This window comes from Cryptotermes secundus, unplaced genomic scaffold (genome assembly GCF_002891405.2).
Source record: "Cryptotermes secundus unplaced genomic scaffold, Csec_1.0 scaffold47, whole genome shotgun sequence".
In the NCBI taxonomy this organism is placed as follows: domain Eukaryota; kingdom Metazoa; phylum Arthropoda; class Insecta; order Blattodea; family Kalotermitidae; genus Cryptotermes; species Cryptotermes secundus.
The window spans coordinates 2,366,919-2,379,004 of record NW_019721002.1 but is presented as its reverse complement, the minus strand read 5'-3'; the positions used below and the strand labels follow the sequence as shown (position 1 = coordinate 2,379,004).

The window sequence follows — 12,086 nt, the reverse complement described above, 5'->3', positions numbered from 1 at the left end:
GGAAGCATCTTGAGCACTGCTGGGGGTGATGGGTCTGCAGGTCAACATCTAACCTCAATGCCTCAGCCCCTAAACCAACACCACTTGCTTATATCAGCATCTGGTCTATCAACTGCAGCTTTGAATCTGCTGCCACAGGCTCAGCCCCAGTCGCAACCACCTCCACAACCTACACCTCCCCCACCACCACCACCGCCGCCACCGCCGCCACCACCCAACCTCTTAAACAGCAGCACTGTGAATCCAGTGATGGATCAGCAGATTCGAGTGCTGACACCATCCGAAATAATGCGCACACTCCCATCCCTAGGCCAGGAAACGTACGACTTACCCACGGCCGCACCTACGGTGAGCCAGCCCAAATAGATTTGCTTTTCTTTCCTGAATGATCAAAATTTGTTATTGTTTAGACTATTTCTTTGTTTTCATTAATGTCAAGCTCAGTGCTGTACGTTTCCTTATTCTTGTTGTCAGTATTCTCACATACTTTCTTTAAGGGAACTGTAGATGTTGATACGTGGTACATAGTGGGTTTTCCATTACGTATTTTATGATTTTTGTAAATTTAGTTTCTTGCTGCCAGTTGCGTAATGACAGTAACTCTAGGCTCTCATATTTTACTTAATGAAACCCATCTCAGGTTTAGGTTTGCAGTATATGGGATGAACATTTCAGAGTTGGGGTTTCCTTGTAAGAACATCAATTATTTGAAAAATACTATTTTAGTGTCATTAGAGCATCTGCATTCCCTCACAGTTTTGTGCCATTGTTGATACCTAATTACTAAATTAGATTATCACAATTTCCAAACACTTCTGTTACGTTGTAACTTTTAAAGCTGTTCCAAGTAACGGTTCTACAGCTTCAGTCTTACACTTTGTACAGTTTATAATGTGATGCTTAATAATAATGATTTGGAAAGGATGTGAAAGGACCGTCCCAGCATTTGCCTAAATGGGCTGAGGAAAATAACAGAAAACCTCAGTTAGGATAGCTAATCTCAAGCTGAAGTTTGAACCCAAGACCTCCTGTTATGAAGTAGGCGTGCTACCCACATGATTGTGACATTTGGTTTTATTGTCACTTTGTTGTTATGTGCTTAATGCTGTACTAGCAAGCTGAATGGAGACCCTTGAAGTTCCAGTATTCTTCTGAGTAGTGTTCAGGCCGGTACTCTCAAAGCAAGGTAGCATTGCATGAGACAATAAAATATGAACATGTAAATGACCCTGAGTAGTTTAGATGAAAGTGTCTCTTTTCTGTGCCTGATAATGCCATGTTTGTGTGACAGGACGGTTTCTCATGTTTTCATAGCAAATTTTAAACAAAGAAAGGAAGTTGTCTGAGTGAGGATGTCAGGGTTAGAGAACCTGTTCCTTGTTTAGTTGGAATGTCCATGTCCCTCCCATTACTCCTTGCTGCTCGAGTTGATGTTGATCGCTGTTTTGTGTAATTGTACTGGTGTTGGTTTTCTGTTTTTCAGATACATGTTTTTATATATATATAAATGTACACTTTGGTTTCATAGCAGAATGCTCCTTTGCATGTGATGGTGTATTTGTGTTAATCTTTCCTTGCATAATGTATTGTGTCTGTAACTGCATAGCTGTTATTTTGACAGGTTCTCGAATTTAAAACGTGTAACTTTTCTGTATTTTTATGTTCAACAGAGTTGTTTAATTTGCCATTTTGCTTGCCTGTTGTAAAGGTAACTAAGTTTTGAAGATATTGATAGTAGTTAGCAACTAATTTATTGGTGAAAGTGGTTTATTTATATCATGGAATAACATTCAGGACAATCTTAAATGCATGTGGCCAATTTTATTCAACCAGTAATCAGTAAATATAGGAGTCCCAGTGCACATGATGAAGACTGTTCCACACAGTGTTGAAATGTAATCTCACACAGACAAGCCCACGCTTACAGGTTGCCAGTTGTCCATGTAGTGTGTTCATGCCCGTTAACCTTTCACTGCTATATGGGACAAAGGTTTCCCTTATGTGAGACATAAATGAAGATTTTTCCATATTATTCCACCCTTAAGAGGTGTTTGTTTTACCTTTCATTCAGAATAAAGGAGTTGTCTTGTACTCCTAAATGGTACAATACAGATTTCAGTGATTTCCGGTAATATCAACTGTTGGAGGTTACTCTCAGTGATAGTTCATATGTGCTTGCAGTGCATTGGAGCTGCCTGTGAGTTATAGTTCATAATAATGAAATTAATGTCATTTCTTCCACTGAATCAGTGAGAAAGGCACTTGAATTTGAACATTTGTTTGGAACTCATTTTCTCATATCAGTACTCCAGGAGTACATGGGTTTTGAGATGAAGCACAGTCACCAGATATCAGTAGGTTTGGCAAAATGATCTATGTGATGAGGTAATGTCAGACATTCCAAAGTGTGGTGCATTAATTGTGCATATTACTGGTAAACGGAATTTGGGTACATGAGATGATGGGACCGTTAAGAGCCCAGATGGAAGTGGTGTATCTGTGTTTGATGTCTGATTTCTCATCATCAGTGTGTGCTGAAGAATATAGGACAGTACAGAAGTATTACCTGCTAATTTTGACTTGATAAGTAGTGAAATGGTGTTTCCTTAAAATTTGTCACTGATAACAAAGGGCCAGGTTCATCACCTGTGTGTCATTATAAGCACAGTCATTAACATCTTATGACTGAGGATAACATTTAGGTCATCCTATTAGAACTCTGGATCCATAACCACAACATGAGGAAGTAACTGTCTCTTAAAATGGTAATAAAGAAATAAATAGTTTTTAAATATTCCTTTGAATATACAGAAAGTGTGTATGCAATTCATGTTTATGAAGAAATAATGATTTTGTATTCTCATTGGTAAATTAATGATGTCACTTGCTACTGAGACAGACATTATGCAGCTTGTTGAGTTTAGGCGTGCGAAACAGAAGCCTCATTAGAAGGGTCACAAAATCTGGTTTTGATTTTGGTTTCTGGCCACTGTTCCCAATGCATCCATGTCCCTAGTCCCCAATAATGTCTAATGTATAATTTTGGCAGTGACATTAACAGGCCAGAGTTGGCACCTGTCTTCCAATTTTGTAGTAAAGTTTGCATAGAACTTACTTGTTTTTCTGAATGTGTCATGAGGAAATTGCTGCTGAAAATTTTCACTTCTTTGTTTGTCTGATCTGTTATTTGTATTAACTCAAGTGGGATTATAAACAGGAATATATGCCATATGTGTGGTTATGTATGTGTGTACATTCATGTACGTATGTGCACACGTGCACACACATCATGACACATGTGGTATGTTTCTGATTCACCCCAACAGAGTATGGCTTCTGGAACAGTGGAACGTGATATGCTTTGGTGACTGGAATATTCAGAACGGGTCCTCCTGTCATTTTCTGGTTTCCTTGTAGTGGTCTAGACTTTTCTGTAGTCTTGTGCCACTTGGTAGCTGTTTATATTTGATATGTTTTTCTTAAGGAAGCATGCTTTGGCAGCAGAGTGACTTGCAGTATTCATGATTCCTAGAATCAGATGCATATATGTACAATACTGGAGTCGCTAAAAGCATTTTTACTAAGTATGAACATGGAAGGTGTATGCCATATTCAGACAATTGTGGAAATCTGTTTTTGGTTTTTATTAAATATTCTTCACTTGCTATATTGGTGCTCTCCTTGTCAGTACCACATTGCAGTGGATTCCTTCTAAGAAGTTTTCTAAGGTGCCAAGACGTGTAATTTCTTATGCAGGAAAACATGTTAAATGACAGGCTTCAGAAGGCTTACAAAATTAATTGTATCCCTTTGTAGGTAACTAATGCAGTAAACATATTTGTACACAGTTTCAGAGATACATTGCATGTTCCTCCTGTCATGATTAAAGTTGACTTGTCTTCTAAAATATTATCCTTTCTTGGAACATGTGTCTAGTATTATTTTGTTTTATATGTCTTTCAAACAAATTTGAAGTCAGACCTTGTCCTTTCGAAACATGTTGGGAACTCCATGAGCACTGCTGAAGTTATGCATGCACAGCGGTTTTTTTCTGTACATACGAGTACATGGCAGGGACTTCCCATGCTTAAAGTTCATGGCTCCTCTTGATTACACACTTACTAGCAGTGACATCTTTTCAGATTCATTCATATTTCTACATTTAAGCACAGTAATTCTCTTCATTTCTCTTGCCCCCTGCGACATCTGTCATCTTTGAAAGCATATTGTGATGTGATGGGATGGGAGTAGGCTGGAAAATAACCTGCGCTCGTCTGCGGTAAATATGTCTTTTGGATTGTATTCATACTGAAGTGAAGAAAGCGCTCCTATCTTCCAGGCACCTACTTCCTCATTACTTGGTTCTGTAGGCAAGACCTGCATGTTTTTTGAACTGATGATGCCATTCGTTTGAAAGTATGATTTCAGTATATAGTTTTAAGGCTATTTCTTCAGCCTTTTATCTTAATATTGGACCTTTAATTGGTGTATATAATGGCTCTTTCAGCCTAAACCACTCTAGCACCACTGACTGAGTCTTCTTATATTTAGAAGTTCCTAACTCTTTTTCTGCCTGGACAAGTACTTACACTTTGCTGAGGTGCGTTTCTCATGTTCTCCATAATGTTTGGAGTTGACACTGGCATGCTGAGTCGTTATTTCTTAATGCACTCCAGTTCCTCAGAAACGCATTTTTCTTTGTTTTTGCAGCCATGTATACACGTGTCAGTTTACTTTCACTCGCCTCACTAAATTCAACACATGTTCACCATGCGTAACCTTGCGCATGGTGACCCCACTATCAGCTAGACAGATGGAGAGTACTCCATGTGGCATTTTGCTGTAATTTCAGTTGCTATAGTGTGATGTGTAGCCAAAAAGCACAATGCAGTTCTGTGGCCAGTTGACTGGCACATATTAAATGAGTAAAGCATATAGTGTATACATATGGCTTTTGATAGAACCATCTTGGAGTGGTGGAGGAGTCTTATTAAATGCCTGTCAGTTCTTATGTAAGCATACTTTTACCTCAATACAGTTGTCTGTCTGCAGACCCTTCCATGGTCTTGAAGTCAGGACGTCCCATTTAACATGCTGTATATGTAATGAGCAATGGTGTGTAGTGGTGCACGCAACTAAAACTCTGGACATGGTGTAAGGTTTATATGATGACTGTAAATTCTCAACCAAGTGATCATATCAAGTAGCACAGTCTAGGTCGGTAAACAGACTTCAGTTATGATTGAAATTTGTTCTGTCAACTAATGGATAAGAAGATCACAGGCTTGTGGGATGTGATGCTGTGTAGTTTGGTACATATTTCCCAGCATTTTGGACAGTCCTGCTGCTGCCTTCACCAGTGCAGAAGAGTTCTGTGTTGGGAAAAATGGTCAATGTTGTAAGGAAGGGAAGGCGAGGAGCAGAGTCGAGACGAACCTCCGACACATCAGTAAATATCTACCAGACTATGTGTTATCACATCCCAGATGATAGTAACCTCAAATTTTTTATTTTGTCAGAATTGTATCTTGTGGAGTGTAGTAGCACTCAGTGAATGGAGGAAGTTCATTTGTACTCATAACACTGCATCCATTTCATAATGAGATGATCAGTTTCAGTATCACTTGTGTAACTTGGAGAACTGGTTACTAATACTGAAACAGAAATTCTAGATTTGATATGCGTTTGGTGAATAGAAATTTATTATTTTTATAACTGAGGAGGATCACAAATTAAGTCCCACTGAATGTTTAAAGATTCCAAAGAGAAAACTAAAATACATTAGCAGGTTTGTCAAAGCTTCATTTTTCTAAAGTAAGTCATAAGTTGCATTTCTCTTGATTGTTGTGTACACTTTTTATGGAGGAAGAAGGTTAGAAAAATGTCAGAATTTCCCCAGACTGTTGAGCTCTGTAGATATTTAGTGGTTGTAGATGTCACGTGTGTGACAAAGTGTAGGATTTGAGGGCATTAAATGAGCCTGGCGGTTTGAACATGGAAAACAGGAAATGGAATTATTTTTCCCCTCATTTATTACTGTGCTGCCCCCCGACTGTTCGTAATGCTGAAGGAGTTGCCACTGGTTGAGCATTTGCAAGTGGTGTGGCCAGAAGTACACATGCTGTGTGTGTGTTTGCAGGACCAGGAGAAGATCTTGCAGCAACAGAAGACTTGTCGGGAGGCAGAGCAAGAGCGGCAGTGGAAGCAGCTTCAGGCCCTGCGCCAGCAGCAGGCCCAGCAGCAGCAGCAGACCATCCATGACCAGAGGGCACAAGTTAAGCCAGCTAACTAATTAACTAACCAGCACACCCATGTAACGGCGACCTACCAATTAATGCTGTTTAGGGAAATGTTTGTCATGAGAATCACACTAAACACCACGCAGTAACCACATCGATGTATGAGGGGGGGGACCCAAACAAAAACTGGAATTTGTTTATAAAAAATTCTGTATGTATTTTTACATAACAAAACTTTAATACCCTTCAAAGTGCTCTTCATTTGATTGACTGCACTTGTCCAAACGTTTTTTCCATTGCTCAAAACATTTTTTAAATTCATCGCTGGTGATGCCTTTTAGTGCTTCGGTCGTTTTTTTCTTTACGTCTTCAGCATCAACAAAACGTTTTCCCTTGAGGTCTCTCTTCATCTGAGGAAATAAAGATTGGGTGAGTATGGGGGGGAGCAAGGGTGTCATGCCAATTTTGGTCAAAAATTGCTGCACAATCAGCGCTGTGTGGGCAGCCTCGTCGTGATGAAAGAACCATTCACCTGTTCGTCACAGATCGGGACGTTTTCTCCTTAAACTGTTATGGAACCTTTTCAAAACTTCCAAATAATTATTCTGGCGATCTTCCAGAATGATTTGACAAATTTTTGTCACGTTTTCCTGAATTCAGGCTGTCGAAGGATGTCCACTTCGAGGTTGATCATCAGTTGACATTTCACCACATTTGAAACTGGAGAACCATTCATAAATTTGTGTTTTACTCATGGTGGCTGCCTTGTAGGCTGTTTGTAGCATAACAACTGTTTCTGCTGCTGCTTTCCCAAAAAGAAAACAAAACTTCACAGAAGCACGTTCGTGTGAATCGGCCATTAATTATGAAAAAGTCACCAAACACTACGGAAACTTCTCTGATGACAGCAGCTGGTATACTGATTCAGGAAGGTGCTGCAAACAACCACCTAGTGGTGGAAACCTGTACTACAAGCCTTCTAGAAACAAATTCTGTTTTTTTTGGGTCCCCCTTCATAAATGGTTAAAAAAGAAGTGAATGAGGGAACCAGGTGATTTGGGGGTGAGCTGCTGGCTGCCTACTCACAGTCATCCCCTGGGCCTTCCCTTGCCTTCTCATAATAAAGGGAAAACTTTGTGTGTACAGACAATATCAGCCTCCGTCCCATGTTGAGCTGAAGGTCCACCTCAGTTGTCTTTGCTATTATTATACCTGACAGTGCTTTCATTTAGAATATATACTCGCCATGTTCAAAATTTCACTCACTGCCATTAATTCCATTGTGTCATAAATGTTCATGAGGTGTCAGCCCCATATGTATGAAACACATACTGACAGCTTTGAAAGTGGAAGATAAAAGTGATATTTCTATGGCAGTGGACAAGAAAATGTAATTATACTAAGTCCATTCTAATGCAGTATTAACATCAAGTGTGTTCCTTACCCTTACAGCCATGGCTCGTGTTCATCGCCAGATGAGTGCTGATGGAGTACCGTTTTCTGCTGACCAACCTGCGTCATCTCTTACAACTCAGTTACAAGTTTCAACTGCACAGGTAACATTGAAAACTCTGTACTTGAAAAATCATTGTTGTATTGTTTTGCTGGGGAACCAAGAATTTTGGAAAGTGCTGGTGGACAAATTTGTATATAAGAAATCCTATTTTTCCTTTGGTTCCATTATTTAAAAGCATGCCACTGGTTCAATATAAATAGTATACTCCCTGATGTTTATTCACAGAGCTCAATGTGGTAGAAATAATGGAAAATGATGTAAGATGATTTTGCTTCACATGTAGATATCTACAATGAAATAACCATAGTTTCAAAAGTACAATAATAACATTAGTATTCAGTTGTGTAGATGTTAATTTGGGAGTGTTTTCTGCTTCAGGATCCGAACACAATGGCGCCTCTATCTTCTCCATCGCCAGGGTCGCGAGCACAGTTCCCAGCTCCTCAGGTCAAGGTGGCCCGAGTTCATACTCCACAGAGCCCTGGCAGTACAGGCCCATTTCCACACACTAACCTCCCTCCTCCCTTACCCCCACCCCATCCCACAGGGCGCCCAGAGATGTTAGCACCTACGCGTCCAACTATGCTGACTCTTCCCCGTGGAGCTCCCACAGCTGTTGTTCGTACACCAGAACCATTCACTGCAGCACGTCTCCCATTTTCAGCTGGATCCCAGCCCCCTTCTCCATTTTCTCCTCAGTCACCTCATGAGCAGTTTCCTGTCTCATCTGGAACACCCACCACTCCCCAAGCTGCTGCGCTCCAGGCAGATCATTTTCAGCATACTCCGTCTGAAACACCACCGTCAGATCCTTATGGACAGCCACCGCACACACCAAGGCCTGAGTTTATTAGCAGCGGGCCCCAGCCTCAGAGAAGTCCTGTATATGTGTCTACTGCACGCCCCAGTTCAGACGCATATGCACAGTCTCCAGCCACCCCTAGACCTGGGGGCACCAGACCAACCCCTCAAGTTGTATATGCACCTGTTAGAATCCAACAGCAGCAAGATCCATACACATCGCAGCCACCAACTCCTCGCCCTGCCCAGATCGACCCCTATGTGCAGCAGATTCCAACTCCGCGACCTCAGGATCCTTATGCAAACCAGCCACCTACACCAAGACCTCAGCAAGTTGACCTTTATGCCCAGCAGCCTGCAGTGCCAAGATCTAGAACAGAAGGTGAAACATTTAGTCAGCAACAGCCGCAGCAAGGTCCTGAGGTGAACAGGCAGCTTCGAGATCTGTTGCAGAGGCAGCAGCAGATCAAGAAACTGGAGCAAGATCAGGTTGTACAGAGCCAGCCCAGACTATGGAGCCAGCAGGGTATGTATTTTTTTTTATTATTGCTAGTGGGGTGGGACTAAGTCCCTTGTACTGCGTCCACTTCTGGCCTATTGTACCAGCCCCAGATGATAGGTGAGGGTGATTGTGGAGCAATTGGTGGAATGAAGATCGGCAGGGGAAACTGAAGTGCTCGGAGAAAACCTGCCCTAGCGCCACTTTGTGCACTACAGATCCCACTTAACCAGACCCGGGATCGAACCCTGGCTGCCACAGTGGGAAGCCAGCTACTAACTGCTTGAGAGCAGGGTATGTATATTCCCCCAACTGTCACTCTCATACCACATTCACATGAGGATCAAATATTGGATTTGAATGCAGTATATATGTCAGTGTATACTAACATCCATGCCGTGTCACACTGTCCAGCAGTAGTAGGTGAGAGAAAGGTGCATGGCTCAAGCTCAAGTCATAAGCTGACACTGAAGCTATGAAGGGGAGTCACATCTTACAACATACTCTGTGCTGACGCTGATAGTGTGTGGTGCTGGGTACTGTGATAGAAGTTGACTGAGCTTTTGGAGCAACATACTGCCTCCATCTTCAGGGTCAAAGAATAAACCAATGTAGCAGCAAGCAGAGTGAGCCCTCATCCTGGACGATGGTACTCTCAAACTTATTGTTTATTGAATTGAAGGAGATTCTGTGCCTCTTTAACCTAAGTGTCTGTCAATATTAAAATGGACGATCATATTAAGGAAGGACTTAACATATGTGAAAGCAGATAGTGTATCAAAAGGTACCGGGTGTAGCTGTGATTGTGGTTGTTGACCATGCAGAATGACAGTGAAGCAACAGGTGACTGAAGCAAACATCTGAGGGTGGATTGGCCCTAAACTTAGTCACTTTCGTGAAACTGATAAATAAGTTTGTGCATATACTACGAACTCAGGCTGTTACGTGGATAATGACAGAATAGCAAGTGTTAGTTAGCCTGTACTGTATAATGGTCACATTTGTCCATCTATTGTAATGAATTGTAAATAGAAACTTTTAATCCAGTGAAGGCTGCAGGTTCAAGTCCCGATGAGGTCATTGGATTTTTTCAATTTAGTACCTAATCCTTCCAGCCGCACTATGGCCAAGGTGTCGACTCAGCCTATAGCAGAAATGATTACTAGGAATATTCTTGTAATGTTCTTGGGGGTAAACGGTGGCTGGCACGTAGGGCTGACAACCTTGCCGCCATCTATGAGACGATTGTCTGGAAAGTGTGGGAATGTCAACATCTCACAACCCTATGGGCCTCCATGGCCTGTTACAAGGAAACCTTTACTTTACTTTAACTAATAATGTAGGTTATATGTAACAGTCACTTATAAATGCACCAGTGTTATTGTTATACATTGTGTAGTTCTTGTTCTGTTACAGAGTCATTTCACTGAACATCGCATTCTTCAGTTGGCAGAAGAACGTGTTTTATCTGTTCACTTAGTCAAGTTCAAGTTCCACATGCTGTATGTCCCGTTGTGTACGTTGATGTAGTCGTGGAGTAGAGGGGGGAAATCTTAAAAAATCTCTGATGTAGAATCCGAGTTTTCTTCTATGGTTCCCTGTAATCATATGATTGTGCTGCTGATGCCCATTTTCTGTTTATGCTAAACTTTGCGATTCCTTTCTGTCCTCACTGCTTTTTACTGCCTGGCATTGGAATGTTCATTGACCGTATGGATCTTGGAACAGAGCAGTTCCAGTTGGACAGCAGAAGTGGCAGGGTTTGTGATGACAGAACAGCATTAGTGAGACAGTAGACTGCATTTATTATTCTGTAGCAGTGGGAAGAGTTAAGTAAGGAGACATCTGATATTGCTGTATTGTTGTGTGATACAGACGGCCAGGATGGGGGGATCCACCAGCAGGCCTCTGCAGTTTCCCAGACAGCTGTTCACTTTGAATCTCCAGGAGGCGGACCAGTAGTCCAGCAACAGGCCCCAACATCACCACATCCTGTCACTGCAACAAATACAGATGGTACCTTCCGTCAGCCATTGCCGCCTGCCCTGGCAAGGCCGAGACTTCCATCCCAAAGCAATGTTGTGATTCGTAGCCCAGTAGGGGTTAGGCACCCACTGCAAGGGTTAGATCCACGTCTTCAGGTATTGTTTCACGACGAGCTTTTTGTCAGTAGTAGGCGTATGCTACTTCAGAGTACACTTGGTCGTCGACTTACGACCGGCTGCACTTATGACCACAAAAAAAAAGGGGGGGAAAATAAAAAATGATTAAAATCTAAAAGTTTTTAAAAATAAATTATAAAGATGATAAAAAGATTAGAAAGGTTAAAAAATACTGTTAATAAATATATGGCCGACATACGACCAGATTGACTTATGACCTGTCAGTCAGAACGGAAGTCGGTCGTAAGTCGATGACCAAGTGTATATAGGAACAAGGAGTTTACATATTAAAAATGGAAAACAGTAAAAAATTTTTGTGCTTAATGCAGAATTACTGTAATTTGAAATTTTTACATGTTCATCGTAACCATTTCAAAAAGTGGAACGCGTTACCATTCCCACGTTTGTTTCTGTTCAGTCTTAGTCCTTATTGTGGTATGTAAGGGGATGCATGCCAAGAAAATTGTGCATCATTGCTTTAAAGACATTCCATGCTCTTTTTTTTTTTTTTTTTTTTTTTTTTTTTTTTTTTTTTGTGGGGTGTATTTGAAATCATATTGTCATGTAATATGTGTGACTATATACAGGGTTTGGATTGGTGAATAGATTTATTGGCCCCTTATACACATGACATGCAAGTATAAGTAATTGCAGTGCCATCACTAATCTCCACAATTCACTATAGCACCTGCTCAGCCTTTTCCAGCCTGCTGTGTCTTCACTAGCCATTCCCTGGCAACTGCTTCTAACGGTGGAGATTCTTCAGCTTCATACGCTCAGGTGTTATTTTCACAGCCTCCTGTGCAGGTCTCATTTGGGCTGGGTACTCTTTTTTTTTTATTTATTTATTTATTTATTTATTTATTTAT

The 12,086-nt window shown here is 41.1% G+C and overlaps 1 protein-coding gene across 4 annotated transcripts in view; it reads left to right on the top strand.

Annotated features, from left to right (window-relative positions):
* The window catches only part of LOC111873928 (histone-lysine N-methyltransferase 2C), a 113,909-nt gene that overhangs the window by 22,128 nt on the left and 79,695 nt on the right, over positions 1-12,086 (top strand). For all 4 annotated transcript variants that reach the window (XM_033755252.1, XM_033755254.1, XM_033755247.1 and 1 more), the window contains 4 exons: positions 6,140-6,275; positions 7,692-7,795; positions 8,134-9,082; positions 10,931-11,196. In XM_033755252.1, coding sequence (XP_033611143.1) covers positions 6,140-6,275; positions 7,692-7,795; positions 8,134-9,082; positions 10,931-11,196 — 1,455 coding nt within the window. The remainder of the gene's footprint in view (positions 1-6,139; positions 6,276-7,691; positions 7,796-8,133; positions 9,083-10,930; positions 11,197-12,086) is intronic.